Source organism: Ammospiza nelsoni, chromosome 11 (assembly GCF_027579445.1).
Source record: "Ammospiza nelsoni isolate bAmmNel1 chromosome 11, bAmmNel1.pri, whole genome shotgun sequence".
Taxonomy (NCBI): domain Eukaryota; kingdom Metazoa; phylum Chordata; class Aves; order Passeriformes; family Passerellidae; genus Ammospiza; species Ammospiza nelsoni.
In genome coordinates this window covers 353,772-373,232 of record NC_080643.1, presented here as the reverse complement: position 1 = coordinate 373,232, position 19,461 = coordinate 353,772, and the positions used below count along the sequence as shown (strand labels likewise).

The following is a 19,461-nucleotide window of genomic DNA, read 5'->3' as shown; positions in this document are numbered from 1 at the left end:
AGCTGAGGAGCAAGACGGGTTCCAGTTGGAGGAACAGGCACCACACCTCCCTGCCAAGGCAGGAGCACCCTCTGCCCTGGGACACATTACATCACTGTCCACTTCTAAGGTGATGTTGGCTTTTATTATTGTGATAGTTCAAAATACAGAAGCTATAAAAACAAGAATCTACATTTGTAGAGTCCTGTAGTCATCTAACTGTGATTAACCCATGAGCTCTTGCTGATCACGCAGTTACCCACACAGACAAGGGTGGTTTGACTGGTCCTTTTTAAAGGTCACACCTTTAATTAATTTGCATCAGCATTCCAAATGACAGGTCTAAATTACTGTCTTAAGCTTTTATAAGCCAAATGCAGATTGTCCCTGCTTTTCACTCCAGGCTGCCCTGGTTAGTGCTTGGGGTCTGGGCTGACCTCAGGGGAGTGCTCTGCAAAGGTTAATGGCACATAACATGGCGAGCTAGTATGGGACCTATGTGAACCTCGCTCAGAGGTGCTGGGCAGTAAGCAGCCCGCTTAGCTGACAGCACACATCAGTCCCCAAGGTCTGCTATTGTACTTTCAGGCCACTCCTTCAGCTATGCTGTGCTTGCATTAGCGTTCCACCATGAATGGCTGCTGCTGTATGTGTGAAACAACAACCTACACAGCAACAGACAACAGCACCTCTCTCCTCTCTGAGGAGCAGAAGATCCAGCTCTGCATCGCTTTGGGATGACTTGATGACACTGCGGCACAAGGAACCAAAGCTGCTGTGCTGGTTGCCGGTTTCAGTCAAACTGCTGATTATTACAAAGCAGGATTAGCAAGTAGTGTTGGTCTGGCTTTGTTTGCCCAAGCTCTGCAAAGCACACTGAGAGCCTGCTGTCTCTACCAGATCCTAGCAGGTTAGCCTTTTCCAGAGTTTTTCTAATGATTTGGCATAAGCATGTCTAAAGACCTGTAGGGCAACTCTTATGTTACACTGCACAAACCAGTGCAGCAAGTGGCACAGGGCACTTCAGCAAGCCTGTACACACCCCCAGCAGCTCTGCTGTGCCTTTCAGGTTGTGTTTCACATCCTGGCAAAGCAATAAGGGCCATAAAGAACCTCATGACAACAGCGTACTGTCCTTCATCAGAAGGAGGGCTTGCGCTTTGCGTTTGTTATTTAAAGCTTAAGAATCCTGTCCGGGATGCCTGCAGAAGGGCAGCTAGTGACTCTTCCCTTCAGAGCCTGGAGTCAAGCCCTTGCTCCCAGCATGCGCGTGGGGGACATCAGGTGTTCGGCAGGACAGCACAGGGCAGTCTGCAGAGAGCCTCTCCTACCCAGCAAGGAAAGGGAAGTATTCCCTCAGTACCTCTCCATGGGCAGCTTTCCTCAGCAGGGAGGTGGGGGCAGCTGGCCAGGCTGCCTTACTGAAGTCCACTGTAACCTCTCCCCTGCAACTTCATCAGGGGTCAGCAGTACTGCAGCAACTGCTCCACCTTTCCATTCTCTTCCAGTGAGGGGAAGACTCATGGAAACATAGGTCACCTGCTTCCAGTGCCCTCTAATCACAACAAGAGCACTGTCAGTATCTGACATTTAATTCAACTTCATTTCCCTGGGTGCTGCCACTGTGGACTGAGCAAAGAAGGGAAGGGATATCTTAGTTTTGGCACATGGGCAAGATCATGTATTTTTAGAGAACTTGAAGAAAGCTGGAATGTTTCTTTCTCTGGTAGATATGGATCTGAGTGTTGGAGAAGGCAGGGTCAAGTCATGTCCACATTAGTTCCCTGTCATTTGCTTTGATCCAAATATTTTCAGGATTTTTTTGCAGGGCAAAGCACTGTGTGATACCAGTAATTGCATCAACGTACTACTCCTGGCTTTGGGACACCTTATTAGACCTCTTCAGCTTCACTTTTTATCTGGAAAACATTTTGAAATAACCTTTTTCCTTACAATCTCTTTCTTGTACAGAGAGGGAGGTGAGCAGTAAGATAGAAATATTTATAAAAGGCAGAACTGGGAGGGAATAGTCCTGAGAAGACCTCAGAACCATCCACTTGAATCAGGCTGCTGGGAACAGCCTGCTGAGCACTACCATCCACAACTCTGGTGCTTTGCAATCACAGCATTGGAATGTCAAACCAAGTACCACAGCACATACCTGTACCGCTCCTCCTGCAGGGTCTGCATTATCAACGTGTAATCCCTCTGGTAGCGAACCTTAAGGTCCTCAAATGATTCTTCCAGTCTTGCCTGTGTCTCTCGAATTTCTTGTATCTCATGCAGTATTGCATCAAACCCTGAGCTCTGCATATCCAGAGTGTTTGTTTTGGAGCTGGAAGCTCCCACAGGGCCTCCTGTTGTACTGTTGGCTCCCACCGAGCCTGATGTGGCACTGGAACAATCCTCTTCACTGCCATATTTTGGGCTTGACTGAAAGTTCTGAATAACACCTAGAGCCTTGCCACCTGTCCCATCTTCCTGGCCTTCTTCTAAGGAGTCTTTCAGATTAGCAATATTGTCTGCACTCCCAAACTTGTTCCTTATGAGGGAGGCAATCTCCCGGGGTTTGGAAACCACAGCACCTGCTGCTGAATGTGTGGCCTGGGAGAAACTGGAAAGTCCACCTTTTACACTGTCAACCACTCCCTCACTGAAGCCAGTGACTTTTGCTCCAACGTCTTTCAAACCCTGATGCATATCCCTGAAGACATCCTTTGGCTGCCGAGGGATCCCATTCTGTTCAATCTCTCGCAGCTTTCGATGGTAATGTTCCAATTTCTTCTGCAGCTGCAAGATGGTCTGGGCTGACTTTTGATTTTTCTTCTCAAACACTTGCTTAATGCGGGCACTCTGCTGCTTGTCTGCATTGTTGGCCAGTTTCAGGTACTCTGCCACGTTGTCATCACGGGCTGTTTGCTCAATTTTGATCTGCTCTGTCAGCTTCAGTATCTTCTGCTGCAGGTGTGTGATGGCCACTTTTGTCCGCTGCGGATCTGGGGTCCCATCAACGGAGTCTGCATTGATGCTGCCATCAGTGCTGGAGGCCACGGCACTGGAGGTCTGTGCCAAGCTGCTGACTTCCAATCGCTCAATCTAAGCACAGAGACAGAGAGAAACATGAGTGCTAATCAGCAGCTTCACCAACAGAAAAGCTTTCCTTCTTTATGCCAACCAATTTTGAAAAGTTGTACCTTTTTTCAGCTGGCCAGGGGACAGTATCAATCAGGAGAGCTTCATATATTTTACAGAGATCCAGCAAAAGTTTAAAAAAAGCAAAACCTCTCATACTTGACTCCACTTAATCACCTCAAACAACTGAAAACTCAAGCACAAACGTGCAACAGGGCACCTCAGTTTGGCAGACCGAGCACTCCAAGATATCGGTACAAGGGCAGAGGCTCAAGAGAGAGCAAAGACCAAGAAGGTAACTGAGAGCAGAAGTCACACGGTTTAACTGTACAGTACAGCACACCCGAGTCATTCCTAGTGCTTCACCTCTCTGAACAGCAGCAACAGTGAAACCTATAACCGATCTACTATGGTCAGAAAAATGGGAGCCTGAGAGGCACCCTAATGCACACCTTGCCGCGGCAAACCCTGCGAGCAGGCGTCTCCGAGTGGGAGGAAAAAAGTGAGTTTCAAAAGACAAACCCCACGTATGGAGAAAAAAAAAAATAATAAAAAAGGTTATAGGCTGTTTCAGCGCAATCCAGCCCGCCAAGTACCCGCCGCGAACCCGCGAAGGACCGGGCAGGTGCGGCCGCACCGGCGGCTCCTGACCCGGACATGCCTCCCTGGAGCCGAGCACGCCCCCCATCCCGGCCCGGCCCGGCCCGGGCGGCGGCCGCGGTGGGTCCTCCGGCGGAGGAGCGGCCGCCCCGCGGGGCCCGCGCCGTACCTTGTCCCGGCGGGGCAGCAGCGCCCGCTCCCCGTGCATGGCTCCCGCCGGCCGCCCGCCCGCCGCCCGTGCATGGCTGCGCGCCCGCCGCACCGCGGCCCCGCCCGGCCCCGCCCGCCCCCTCGCGGCACGGAGGCCTCGCCGGGCCGGGCCGCCCGCGGCCCGCAGGGAACCTCCATCCCTGGTTTGACAACGAACGCGTCCTTCGGCTCCCGCGGCCCCTGTCCCAGCGAGGAGCTGGTGAGCGGCCGCGATTGCTCCCGCGGCTCGGCGGGGACCAGCCGGCAGCTCCCCGGCTCGTTCCACTGACACAGCTGCCAGCCGACCCACCGCTACTGCCCAGTCGCAGAACCATGTCCGTGATTGGGAATATGCGCTTTACAAAAAAAAAATGCCGTTACACTTAACTGTAACCTCTCTCACGGTTCATCATTCCGTATTTAATGCAAAAAACCCCGCAGGCTGCAACACTGGCCGGCGCCCGGGGTTACCCGGGCTCCTTCCCATAACCCTAAGGTTCTGTGTTGCCCCATCAAGAGGAAAACCAGACACCCGGGGAAGCAATTGATTCATTTTCTACAGGAACTCAGCTGCTGGAAACTTCTAGTATAAATAGAATATAATTTCTTGGTTTGTTGTGACTCCTGAAATATCAACTGCTTTCTTAAGAAGGTTGAGTTGTAGAAACCCTGGAGCTCTGGAGAGATCAATGGAAAATTGGTGCTAAGAATTAGTATTAATCAGTGGGACCAACAGTATACATGATATCAGTACTGCACATGTTGTCTCTGAGATGCAGGGACATGCATTTGCAAGTAATACACATTTGTAAAGACACCTCTTCTTGGAATTTGTAACTTCACTAAGATTTCTCCAGGGCTGTCAGTGATCAGACTTCTCCCTATGGCCTAGACAAACACAAAGACTCGGCCTGTGCAGGGCATGCTTGGCCTGGGAGCATCACCCTGCACCCACGGCACAGCCGGTCTGTGCCTCACGCAGAGAGCAGCTCTGCCAAGCAGCCGCCACCCCACGAGCAGCACGGAGCATCTGTGCAGCACACCAAGACAATCATATTACTGTTAACTGCCTATGAACCAACGGCTTCTCAATCCATTCCTAACAATCTCTACCTCCTCCAGACTCAGGACATTTTCGTATTTAATGACAGACAATGAAAACCAGAAAGATCCACAGTTTTGATGCAAAACTTCCACAATTTAATATAACTTTTTTTTTCTTTTTCTTTTCATAATTGATTTTTTTTCTCAGCAGTAGTAAGGGTGAGTGAGCATGGGACTGACCCAGTGTCTCAGAACCAAACAACAGCTCATCACCAGTTTTTCTGCAGCCCAGAGACTCTGAGCTGAAATCTGCACAGATCAGTGCCACAGAACTACCGGGGCTTCAACACTACTTTGCAGTAAAGAGTTTCTATCAGCTTAATTTACTCCATGTTTGGTATAATTAGTATGTGTGTATGGATAATTACCATAAATTACACCAATATAGTACACTCTTCCTCTCATGACACAAGTTTTGTGAGAGAAAAATTTGGTAGAAACTTTCTCTTCCCTCCCTTTTAAAGCCAGTTGACTTCAGCAAATCTGCCCAGGTTATCTCCTTACACCTGTGGTAGAAAATGAACTAGAACAGCAGTAACAGAATAAACCAAGTTGGGATAATGCTTTATAATTACCAGCTGTGTGGATATTATTCGGAAATAACAAAAAGGGTTCTTTCCAATTCAAAAGGAAAAGGCTGAATAAGTGCAGTTCTGGAACAGAACTGAGATAATTTAAATACTTTGTCCATATCGACAAGGCTTTGTAAAGGGAAGACTCAGCACAAACTGGGTCCCTGGGAAATGCTGATGACATATTATTTAATTTGAGATGATGGTCAATCTGTCCTGAAAACACGCTGGTAAATTAAGTACTATAATGATCAATGTTTATATAAGAATAGGGGTTAGAATTCAATAGTCAATCTCTCTTGCAATACAATTTTCCATAATATTTGACAGTCCAGTTAAGGGGAGCTGTGTGCCCTCCCACCAGGAGGTACACTGAGAACTGCTTTGGAATTATGCCACAAAGCAGATGAAATCATGTGAGGGCCTTATGCTTTCTCTCTCTCAAGATCTTACCAAATTCTCAACTGTTAATGCTCTCAGGCTTTCCCTCCTGTACACGCTTTCCAACGTCTCTATTCTGCATCACGCAGCCCAGAAAGCACCTCATGATTCTGCTTTTTGGTGCTGCTGAAGATTAAATACAGCAGTTCCTTTAAAGGTGTTTCACCCTCCTAAAACTCCTCAGTAAAAGCATATACCGGTCATTCATCAAGAAGATGGATTGTTGCGTTCAAACACTCAGAGCAGCTGGCCTAAGCAAACAGCAGCTTTCAGAGCAAGCCTGCTGCAAGGGGGCAACTCCTGCTTCGTCCTCCCTCCCCTTGTGAAGCCTGGAGCTTCACAAGTGTGACTGAAAATTGTCATGCTACTTAAAATAAACACATGGAGGGCAAAGTGATTCAGGGGAGCTCAGAGTGAGACTGCACAGCCCCGGAAAGAAGCTAACAGCACCTGAGGTGCCTGGGTTAATCACCTTCCCAGTGACTGCACACCTGACTGGCAGCTAAAGCTAACCATGAAAACATTCAGAATTTGTTTGGCTTCCTTTTCCCACTGTGCTGAAGGCAATACAGTCATACAGACAGAAAATCTATGAGACTCATAGAAAGTCATAGGTTTTAGACTTCCTGTTTGGAAACAACACTCAACAGCATCATTAGTGCATGGCAGGTGCAGGCTTGGGCATAGAGACTTGGCCAACCCCTCCACACTGGCCGGACAGATGGTTGCCAGCCTCAGGCAGGCACAGGAGCAGAGACTCAAAATCTCTGATGACAGTTACAAGGGAGTTGGTTTGTTAGTAAGCAAGATCTCTAATCAATGCCTCAGAGGAAATAAAAATCACAGGGGAGAAAAAACCCCACCATTCTTTGTGCCCGACCACATCTGCAGAGTAAAAGCCCCCCCAGGCCCCATTTCATTGGATCTGCATTACCTAAGTGCACATTTGAATAAGCACACACAGAATCCCCAGCAGGTACCATGAAGAGATACTTAAACTTCACAACTTACTATGAGGTACCCTTAACACATTAGATTAAATGCCATCAACAGTCACAAGTCACCTCTCTGCATGCCACCTGCAGCACATGACTCTTGAAACGCATGGGTTAACGTCGCACCAGTCCCACTGTCTCATGAGCAGCCAGTGTCCTGTTCCTCTGGACCCAACACAGTCATTGTATATGGCACAACTTACCGCAGGTCTCAAAGGAAATGAAAAAGTGTCACAAACTCCCCCGCCTCACCCACTTTGGTGATGCAATAAGCTCTTTATGACCTACACCTGATCTAGAATTAGGAGTCTGTTTTTCTGATGCTTTGCTTTTTAAAGGTTGTTATTGAATCACAGATCAGTTGGGGTTGGAAGGGACCTCTGGAGTTTACCTGGTCCAACCTCCTCCTCAGGCAGGGCCACCAAGAGCCAGCAGTTGTCCAGGACCATGTCCAGAAAGCTTTTGAGTATCTCCCAGATACTACTTCCACATCCTGCATTTGTGGATCTGTCTGTCTGTTACAACATTGCCACACGTCTGATACCAGCGACTCTGTGGGTCACTATTTACTTCTAGTTGCGTATTTCTGTGATTCCAAATCCTGCGCAACAGCATATGTAAGGGAGAATATTTCTGTTCATTCATCTCTCAGGTAAATATAAACAGAAGATCTAAATACTGCTGCACTGAACCATCCCTAGAAACAACTGCTCACTCACATGTGGATTCATTTACAAATTACCTTCCACCTTCCTTCAGCAAGTGCTCAGGGTGCATATATGCTCCCGCTCTACAAAACAGCTGCCTTGGATTTACTGTCAAGAAAAAGGAAAAGCAAAAAACATGTCCAGTGTGATTCCTTGTGACACACTGCAGTTATTCTGAAATACTGTATTGAGTGATTGAATCTTCAGAAGCTGCAGCAGCTTTGCTTTTTAACGGGCTCCAGCTACTCACCCACAGAAACCTATGGTCATCCTTGACAGCAACTGTACTGAGGTGTCTCTAGCATGCTCCTAAATCCAAATCCAAATTAAACCTGGCTAAGGAAAGCACACAAACAGATGGACAGCTCAAGGAAGTCTTGCTGTGTGTTTTTCACAGCACAGCTCATTGTTTAGATTATAAAATGGGGATTTCTGAAAGTTATACAGCCTTTGCCTATGAGCAATTAACCCTCAAAATGATGGGAAGATCACCATGGTTATGGGTTAAAAAAAAAAAAGTGAGAAAAAATTAAAAATTACTCTGAAAAATATTCAATAAAAAATTCCAGTACAATGCCTTTGCCTGCCTCAGACAACAGCTTGAGCAGGAAACCAACACTGTGACACCGAGAGGAAATGGCTTTACACCTTACTCACAATAGTTAAACAGTCACGAGTGATGATTGCTGCAACAGGAATGTGCTAATGGTACATCTGCCAACACAGAGCCCCACAGGCCTGCTTTGGAGAGAGGGCATGTCCCTGCCCCGGACAGAAGGGCTGTGGGCAACCACAAAGGGGAAACACTTCACATATGCTGCATGCAATTGGGCATTCCCTTTCTGTAGGGGGGTCCAAGCCAAGCAGCTCCCTGCCTAACCCTGTACTGGCACAGCCTGGGCACAGACAGGACAGCAGCTCCCTCTAGAGCCAATCTGTGAGTTCATTGGGAACCAAGTGATAAGGTGCTTGGGGATGTTCTTACTACTTTCCCAAATGTGGCTCACCATCAGGCCCAAGACAGCAGAAATACCACTGGAGGAAAAGGTGACCTGGGACTGCTTCATTTGGCACTAGTGCCAAGAGCAGCATCCCTCAAGCAATGGCCTGAGGCACGTTAACAAACCCTCACTTGGGATTTGGTAAAGCCAGCTGCAGGGCGACTTGCCCATGGCCTTGTACCTAATTCAGTATGAAATGGAGATGTGACTTCATGTGTCACATCAAGTGCCAAAAATAGTTTAGCTGTAAAGCAGCCAGCTGTCTGTTCCTCAGAGTTGTCAGCAGCAGACCCATATTCAGCTGCAGCCCTTCCTGGTGTTGGGAGCAATGATGAAAGATGCTGCTGCCACATAGCATCATACTCGCTGTCCCAGAGGCAGCTTCTGTCACAACCAACACCACTTGTTCCACAGGGGAGCTCCAGTGCAGCCTTGTCAGTGAAGGCTGGTCACAGATGCTTCCCCCACAGCACCTTGCTGTCAGCGCAGGGGGGGGTCCAGGGGGCTCCACATGTTCCCCCTGCCCAGGGCCCCCTGCCCAGGGCCCCTGCCCAGGGCCCCTGCCTCTCGGGAAGCAAATGTTTCACTTACTAACTGGTTAAGAGGTAGCTGAAGCTACAAGCTGACCTCCCTCTTTCCCAACTGCCCCTCAGGCACATATATGGTGGGCTGAGGCAAGGAACACTGCACAAGCTGTTCCCTAAAGCAGGACTGGAACATGTGGGACCAGGCACTAGCTTGGCCTGCAAGTACTCACTGACATCCCAGAGACAGAAGGGATTGACACAATGCAGTGTAAAGTCTCCCTTTAAGAGGCTGTCTACAGCCCCTTTAATTCCTTTTAAACAGCATCGCGGCCAAAGACATCACCTTCTTGACCTCAAATTTCTGAAATCCTGAGAAAAATATATTTTTGAGCAAAAAAAGTGAAGCTTGATGGCCCAATTCAGTAATGGTTTCCTAAAGCTAGACTAGTCAAGCAGAAAATCATCAGTGTTGACTGAATAAACAAGGCAACATTGAGGGTGAGGGATGTCCAAGGGAACGGACACAAGAATCTGGTCGGAAAAATAGGAAAGAACTGAATTATACACAAGAACTTGTGGGAGGTGATAAGGGATGACACAGCAAAAGATACGGCCAAAATAACAACCATGGATGTTTATTTTAGCAGCTCCTGATTTCTAGTGGGGAGTGCCAATCAGGCTAGAAGTTACAAAAATAAGGATGGGAAATGAGGTAAAGCTGAGCAAAAGTTAAGTACAGGAACCAGCAGAAGAGGGTGGATTAAGAAACAAGTTTATACAAGCTTTTATAAGAAAGTGACTATGTAAAATGATGTGTGTTTTTTTTGTTTGGTTCTGATTTTTTTAAAATATCATCGTATTTTCCCCAGTGTTTGAGTCACATCTCATTACCTGAGAGACAAAATTTTTGTTAATACTTCCCAGACTTTTATGCTTCAAGCTGCTATCTGATGAACAGAGATTATTATTGCATATTATATATTAATTTGTAAAGAACACAGCTTAATTTTATGGTTGCAATTTAACTTTGACTTGCAAAGCATTGGAGCAAACTGGATCTGAAGTCTGGAAGGACAAATGTCTCTGCAAGATCCTTCTGCACAGAACAGCCGTGTGCAAGAGCAAAGATTCTCCCTTTTTCAGGGGATGTGTCTCTGCTGAGTTTTAACATGCACATCCCCTCCAAGTGTTTAATCTGAAGGGCTCCAGCAACTATACTTCTACACTTCCTTCATTTCTTTATTTTTAACTGTATTATTTGTTGCAGGTACAACACATACTGTGACCATAACCAAAACTCCTCCCTGAAGTTTATCCAATCAGCAATACAATATTAAGTAATTCAAAGCAACAAGATTCATGCTTCCTGTGAATATACTGCTTTGCCATTGCCATAGAGCATTTCTTGACATATTTCCTTATTTAAAGCCTTTGTAGTACAACATACACATAGTACCAAATAAGATCATACTTGTCACAAACGTACAGTACAGCTGCTTCAGACTCCTGCTTCGTTCAAAAGCAGCTTGTTTACTCCAAGTGCTGCAGGCGTTCCTGCATTAGCACCAACTAAATCTCTAAGATCGTCCAAATGGCAAACACAGCTTGTAAAGGACAAGACACTGTGAGCAAGGGCAGTCCCCTCAGCCCATGAACATGCCCTCCTCAGGGCCGCTCACGTGTGGCACAGATGCCTTCGGAAACCTGGAAGAGAACAGCAAGCAACAAGACATCAGAGAGGAAGACGCATTCAAGGGATGACGAGCACCTGTCAGGGTCAGGCAACAGGGCACTTGTCCAGAAATCCACAGGGAACATTGAATTAGGTAAATACTGAAATCACTACGCTGCTTTCAGTATTCCTGCAAAAGCTAAGAATCCCCATTGAGAACTCCATTTAGAGATAGCCCTCAGTGCAGCATCTCCTCAACATACGGTAGAAAGCTGTTCAGACTACCCTGACCTGGCCTAGAGAGCACAGAACATGGTATCCTGTGCTCACTATTCCTCTCTTCAGCTCTCAAGAGGTGATGCAGTAGCCTCAAGTTCGGTGTGACGAGACGCAAAGCATGCATATCTATCAACCTATGATGTGGAACATCTGTAACCCCCTGGGCTTTCCTGCTGCCCTGTACCACCGCAGTCTGCACCTCTGCAACTCAACAACAGGCATTTTTCCTGAGAGCCACCTGTGTGTCGCTTTTATTATGAAGAATAATGAATGCAGTGAGACAAAGGACACATATAGAAGGTATTATTTTCTTTTGGGAAAATCGAAGTTAATGGAATAAATATATTAGACATATGTGTTTCAAACACAACAGGAATACTATTCAATCTTTCAACCATGTCTTCTGCAGACTGTAACAGACCCCGGGTAAACCATCAGCTATGTCAAAAAACCAGTTTGAATCCCAGGTTTCTTTTTTCCTCAAACACTGGACCACAGAGCATGGGAGAGCTAACTGCAACAATTCAAAGAGAAATAGCTTCTATTTTGTGTTGCAGATCAGAGCATCAAAGACCTTACTGTCTCTCTTTGGTATTTAATACATGGGGGAGGAGGGGAAGATACAGTTTACTGTTAATGCAGACTGAAAAAGGGCAATGCTGAGCTACACAGCTCAATGAAACAGAAGAAAAATACTTAATCATTTCTGAAGGTCACTGGGTCTATGGGAGGCAGCACATTTACTCTTTTTTATCTGGAAAAGAATATGGTTCTGCAGTTTGTTTACTACTTCCTGAAAATACATTTTGCACAGCTAAAAACAGCAAAACAAGAGGTCACATTAAAAAAGCTACCAATGCAAATACTTCTCTCTGACACTGGGCTGCATCTGCATCTTCTGCATCTCCCATCTCTTTCATCACTCACTGTATCATACAAACCAAACCGCAAAACAACAAAAACAGAAAATCCAAAAAGCAGCACCACATTTGGTCTTGTTTATGGATTGTAACACTCACTCAGACAGGAGCCTTTTTGCACTTCCCAGCTTCAAAAGCAAAGAAAAACTATATTAGAAAAAAACAACCACTGAAATTCAACAGCATTGCCCAGAGGAAAAATGGAGGGCTTCCAAGGCTGATGCACAAAATGAGGTCAAGTTCTACCGGAGACTTAAATAAAACAGCCAAACATGACAGCTACAACTGTTCCCGTACAACGTGCTCACCTTCGTGGGCTCGCAGAAGTCGCTTTCACAGCACACGCAGGTCCAGCAGCACCACATGAACATCCCCGCGCAGCCATGGGCAGGCGCAGCACCACATTTGGTCTGGTGGCATCTGGCTCCATGGGCCGGAGCGGGCGCCGCCCGAGCGCCGCCGCCGCGCGAGCATGGCTGAGCGCCGGCCCGGCTGAGCGCGGCTCCTCGCTGGGGAGCCCTGCTCCAGCCCGGCAGCACGACCAGGACACGGCATTTAAAGCTACAGCCCTTCCCAGCCTCTCTGCAACGCCTGACGCTATTTTTAAAACTATACTTTGAGCCAGAGAAATAGTTCAGGATAACAGACAGCCAAATCAAGAGCAGATCAATAGAGTCTAAATGACACAGTTGCTCCTCAGCAACACAACATAACAGACCTGGGAGCAAAGGCCAAGCAGAATTGGCACTGGAGATTCAAAAATGCACAGCAGGACATAAATCCACCTATAAACTATAACCTCTAATTATAGCAGTGCTGAAACGCTATTTAATATTCACTAAACAAAATTTTCCGAATATTAACGTGATCTCCTGGAAGGCTGAAGCTCTGATTTTGTCACAGAAGGACTGCAGTACACAACAGTGCCAGCACAGCACTGTTACCACAGCTGACCATGAGGTTTCTTGGGGCATGAAGAAACCTCAGCACCTCTTATTCCCTACCCTCAATTTCTTTGTCAAAGAAAATGTGTTTTACTATCATATTTCGAAGAGGTAAAGCAAAGGCTCATCACCCTGTCTGACATCTCTGACTCACAGCACCTTATGCCACCCAGCCCCACTCCTTCAGACACATTTGTAAAAGGCCACCCTCACCTGCATGGCTATTTCTCCCCTTGCTCTTCTTTGTCTCACTGATATTCTGTTCATAGCAAATATTATCACTCACCCAGATGATCCGAAGACAAGCCATACATAATCAAAGTTTGAGATCTTCAGAACCATTATATTTAGAGTATGCAAGGTGCTCCCAAGGCTGAAATATCAGGAACCATCCAACCTGACAGGAATGGAGTGGCCTTTAAGGAGCTCCCCACTGCATGTATACTGCAGCATGTCTGCCACCAGCATCAATACAAGGGCTGAACTTTCCCATTTTAATTTATGTCTGAACCTTTGAGACAATGACTCTTTGAGACTCTGACAGACATCACAGTGCTAGGGTTTGGTAGGTTTGTGGTTTTTTCCAATAACTTTCTTCACTTGCAGTAATGCACAAGTAACGTGAAGACATTCTGCACCGAAATGTTAACTCCTAAAATACAAATTTCACGAATGTAACAGAGAAGAAACTCCTAACTGACTCAGATCACAGGTAATGTGAAAGAAAATATTCCTATGTGCAAAATTCAATTTTCATTAGGAAAAAAGAGAAGAGGAATTAAAACCCAAAAATGTATTTTGTAAGAACCAAAATCAGAGGAAGAATAGCTGAAAATACATTGTCTCAAATTATATTGGTATGTCAGGTGGCATTTCTGAAAAAGCATTTTGATGAAATGGCAAGGGCATTGCACAGGCCATTTAGAACAAACAGGAACTGAGAATGAAAACAGTCCACAGGGCAGGAGTGGTAACATCTGATTCATGAAGGAGACAAGCCACGTTGGGGTGGAGATGTTAAATAATACAGCCCTAAAAGCGATTCTGTGGTCATTTCTGTGACATCACAGAACAGGACATAAAGGACAATGGATGAGGGAAAAGGCAAGAGGAAGGTGGCTCTCAGAAGAGTCTGTGGTGCAATTCTGCAACTGGGTCACCTGCAGTCCCCATCCTCCCATCGCTGACAGGTGCCTGGTGTACCTGGGCCCTGCAGTGGGGAACTGCAGGGGAGCAGCACTGCTGCCAGCAACGCCGCTCCCGCCCGGCTCTGTCGTGCTCTGCCACAGCACCGGCTCCCTCAGAGCTGCACCTGTCAGCAGGTCCATGCCTTGGGAAGAGCTCAGGAAGCAGCACTGCAGTAACCAAGGCCAAGATGTGCAAAGAACACAAATGAAAATGAAACGACCACAACCGATCATAATATCATGGATTGCAAACTGCAACATACTGACGTGAAAATGACTGCAAACTCCAGAAACTACAGGAAATTTAATTCAACTAACATTTGCATTACTATTTCTCTGTGGCTATTTTCAGGGTTAAATGGTGAAAGGACTCTAAAAATGTATCAACCTATGGTAGTATTAAATATTAATATTCTCTGACTATTGAGTCCACTAACAAACACATTCAAGGTGTAAAAAAGGCTCTTAAACAGAAACATTGGTATTAGTCACTGACCTGTACCAAAGGAGGATCCCAGACCACATCTGCCCCATCTCTGTGATCACCCACTCATCCAGGGCCTGCAGCAGGGTCTCATCACAAACACCCTGAGCGCGCTGCACAGCACTGCGGAGAGCGCCTGACTCCACCCGCGGCGCCGCAGGGCGACGGGCAGCAAGAACAGGCCAAGGGGCATCCACCCTATTGCAAGAGTCTAGTGAGAAATGTCTACTAAAAAGCCACTGTCCAGGCTAAATGCAGACACGGAATAATTTCTATTCTTGCACAAGTTCAGAGCACACATCGGATTTGGAATCACAACCTAATACAACAGCAAGACATTTAGAGAAAAAAGAAGAAAGTCTCTTTTTCAAGGAGCTGTTTCAAATTCATATGGCAGATTTCCCTCTCAGAAAGCAGTATTTATACTGAGAAACCTCCAGATGCCCAAGATATTTTTTCCGTTAACAACAGCAGATCTGACTTAACAGGGGTGAGAGGGAAGGATGGTGAAATTGATTGTGCAGAAAGAATGCCATTAGACTTACTTAGGAAGCAGCTGATGTTAGGTACAACCTAGTCTGATTCACATGAATTTTACTACTATTCAGATAGATAATTTTACCACATAAAGCAATAAAACAGATCCATTAAAATATGCTAATTAGTCTTCTTAATATAATCAGAGAGCCTTCAAAAGTTTTATTGCTACAGAGCAATAAAACCAAACCTACCAGGCAGAATTTCACCACCAATAAGAGGACTCTCTCAGTCATCCAAAAGGAATGCACGCTTTTCTCAGTGACTTTGTATGGCAACAGAGCACTGGTGTCCCATGCCGTAAAAAAGAGACATCTACATGCACAAAGAAATAAAAACATCATACAAAGAGCACCAACAGGCACTCTTCCATGCAAACAAAACTCAAACAGCTCTGGCATGCTGCAATCCTGCAGCAAGTCTGTGCAGGTCTCACTGCTGCAGGAACTCCTCACCTCCCTTCTGTGACAGTCTGACACAGCAGGAGACAGAGGCCACTGCAGCTGGAGCCAGATGATGGCATCAAGCCTCAGCTGTGTGGGGGAAGACAGACATTCCAAGTGCCTCAGCCAAGAACCAAGTCTCCTAATTTGAGCCAGCACTGAGAAGGGCAGGGAAGGGATGGGGCACTAAGCACCCTGCTACAAGTGTTCTCAGTACAGGGATGCAGCCAGGGGCAGCTTGTAGCTTGCTTACATTCTAGAGTATTTATTTCCTGAAGTTACTCAGTAAAACTGGAAAGACAACTAATTGCAGGGGTGGGAGCAAATGAGCTTTGATAGAGGTTAAAAACTTACGGAGATTAGATGCTTATATGACCCCCTGTAACAAGATGAGAACTCTTTGCAGGACCCCTTAAAACCAAAGGTTTTGGAAAAAAATACAGCAGGGGCTAAATCCACTTATGAAGAAGAGTCTGAATGCTGCCAAATATGAAGTAATGCAGAACATTATGTGAGAGAGTGAGAAATTAGCAGAAAATTCAAGTTCCAAGTGGCCTTTATTGACTAGAATGTTGTAGAGGCAGTGAAGACTTAATATCCCAATGGCACTCCTGGATCAATAACCTCAGTGATGTGAGGCCTCTTGCATAAGGCTTCCTGCTTAATTCTGTGGTGATTACTAAATTCCTGTACAGTTGCAAGACAATAATCAGAGATCCCTGGTCTTGATCCATACTAATCCCCAAACTGAAACCCCCCAGACTGCTCCCATGCTTACTGCCCAGGACAGGCACTGAAGCCACCTGAACATTTTGCTGGCATATACAAATTATGGACCCGTGTGTGATTACAAATGCTGCAATAGCCTAATCGTATGAGGTACCATTTGGGCCAGAAGCACTTTAAGCTAATACATTATTTAACATTTATCTTCTAATTTAAGATCCTGGACTTCAAAGTCACTGCACAGAGCTGGATTTCCCCTCCTCTGTACACACCCATTGGAATAAAGCCAGTTTTGACTATATTTGTCTTTTGCAGATTTCCCTCAGAGGATGCTCTGCACACAAACTTGCTTTGTTTTTACTAGTCACAGATTCTTGCCCCAGTTTTAATCACCAGAAGAAAAATAGCCTTCCCTTTCTCCACACCTGTTTCCAGAAGTACTCCAAATGTTTCCATTAGCACTTGGAGTGGGGAGGGGGGGAAATGAGAGAGAGAAAGGTTAATTCATAATTCTCACATCCCATAGCACTGATGTGAAGTGCAGCCATACTGATGGGACTTTTCATAACCAGTTCAGCACAAAACCACCACGGTGAGTCTGAAGGAAAGACCATGGCAGGCTGAGATGATGCAGCTCACGAGTGGGGTACCAACAAGGGCAGCCCACAGCCAGAGCAGCTGTCACTCAGCAGATGTCCCCAGGGACCGTGTTGGAGAGGGAATGGCTGCAGGGATGGGCAAGTCCCCCTTCAGGAGGGATCAACACCAAGGACATTTTCCAACAGCATTCTTGTGATCACTGCTGCATCAAGTTGACTCACCCACAGTCATAATGAAGCAAATCCAGCTGCTACCAGCCAGATTGCTACTAGACCAGATCTGCATACATGGTTAAATGATGTCTAGCTAGAAATGGATTTCTCAGTATTTATAACAGCCTCTCTCTAGGGGAGACTAAACAGTTTGTCTATTCTGGCTACTCATGTGATGATCCAAAGCCTCACTTTAATCTGTTAGTAATGGTTAAGCTCCAGTTTCAAATACAGAATGGAGCTTTAAAGAATTACATCCAAAGGACATGCAAAACTGCACTAAATTCTGGTCCTGTCTCCTTTCCATTTCTCCAGGTACAGGAAAAACTGACAAGTCCAAGATAATTGCCTACACCTCATCAATGGCTGCTGCTTCATGATCACTGGGATCTGCTTCCAGCCACAAGGGAAAGTAAGGGGAAAACAAATTTAAACTTCAGCAGACCTGAGACCTGCAGCATGGGCTTTAAACCCATGCTTGTTTTGTCCATAAAGCATAGTGTTGTTTTTTTAATAAGCAATGAATTGGTTAATCTGTTACAAATCTGCATTTAAAACATGATCTTCCTCCTTCATGATACAGAAGATTAAAAATAAAGACTCTTAGCACACTATCCAACGTGGCTCCAGTTCAGCAGAAACCACAATCAGGGCAAAATGCCCAGTCTGCATAAAGGATTAAGTTTATCAATAAAGCAACCTAAAAACTGCAGTGATGACATGGCACATTTTCAAGAAGACTTGGTTAGTCATTTCTCCATATTGCTGGCATGAACATTACCACAGTGTTTAATATTTAAGTCTAACTGACAAGTAATACATACTCTCCCCAAAACTTACATTTCTTTTAGCCTTAATGCTGTTTTCTCCAATGACAGCTTGGGAAGGTACACAGCTGTGGTTGAAATTGCTTGAATTTTCTTCAAACAGAATTTAATTTGCCAGTTTTTAGTTTTGCTGCACATCTGTATATCAAATTGATTACTTTTGATTAGCATGTAAAGCTTTTTGAGCTACCAAACTTCACCTTTTCACATTTTCACTTTATTAAAGTAGTTGAAAAAAAAATAAATCACAAAAAACCAACCAAAGTACAAACCCACAAAAAACATCTCACTCTTCAGCAACTGTCTTAGTGGTTGAGTTTTGCCATTCAGTGACTGAAGTTCATAACATAAACTAACAAGCCTACGCTGACACGTGGAGCGGGCTGTGTGTCCATCACCGTACCTGCCAATGTGAGTCCTCCTGGTCACCACATGTGTGAGGCAGGATCCAAGGTTTTGTTTCTACTTTGCAATAAGCCCAAAGTGTGCAGCAAGCACAGGACGTGATGGGTTACTGCAGTTTAGCTGATACAGGCTTGTTTGTTAATTCAATAATATACCTGAGGCCTTATGCTCACTAAGTTGGCTTGGATACATTGAATTTGACAGCTCTCCTCTCAGCATAAAAGTGAAACCTTCTTCCCTTTAACCCATGTTTCCTTCAACTGCTGGAATCTGAAGAGCAGAAAATCTGATCCTTTCTGGCTTTGCTGGAGAGGTGTTGAAGTCCCAGATACTTGTAGCTAAGATGACAACACAAGAAAGCTGAATTTTTAAACCCAAAGTATTAGTCATTGAAATAGAGTACATACCATAAACCACCTGAAACCAGATTGACTAAAAATGTTTCTTCCTTTTAAACAGATCAGTCAACATGTATCCAGGCATCTTAGCCTGACACTGATGATGTCCCCTATAAAAATATAAGAACCCTTAATTGAAAGCAGCAAAAAATCCAAAAAGCTTACAATTTTCCTTCTACTCCCAGCTCACCTTTGAATTCTGCCAGTGGCTCTACACACTGGGCTGGCTGCTTTGCAGAGCTCCACAAAAGGCTCCCAAATAAAAAGAAAATAGTTTGAATGCTTTTAGTATTTTCACATTTCGTTGTCCCAACAATGCAGCTCTGTGCTCTGGGAAGGAGCACGCTCAGGCTGAAGACAGAGAGTCATTTTGCCCATGCCATGCCCAGGGAGCCGCCCGGCCGCATGGCACTGCCCCGGCTCTGCAGGGACCCCGCAGCCCAGCCCGGGACAGGGCCATGCCAGCACTGCCAGACCCACGCCCAGCAGAGCCAAGGCACACGAGGGGCACATCACAGAGCTCAACCAGCCCAGATGACGGCAGCAATTCCAGCAGGGACTGGATTTCCTCTGCACCAAG

General features: G+C 45.8%; 1 protein-coding gene across 4 annotated transcripts in view; it reads right to left on the bottom strand.

Annotated features, from left to right (window-relative positions):
- TMCC1 (transmembrane and coiled-coil domain family 1) overlaps positions 1-19,461 on the bottom strand; it is a 75,071-nt gene that overhangs the window by 10,801 nt on the left and 44,809 nt on the right. For all 4 annotated transcript variants that reach the window (XM_059479964.1, XM_059479963.1, XM_059479966.1 and 1 more), the window contains exon 5: positions 2,141-3,075. In XM_059479964.1, the coding sequence (XP_059335947.1) occupies positions 2,141-3,075 (935 nt within the window). The remainder of the gene's footprint in view (positions 1-2,140; positions 3,076-19,461) is intronic.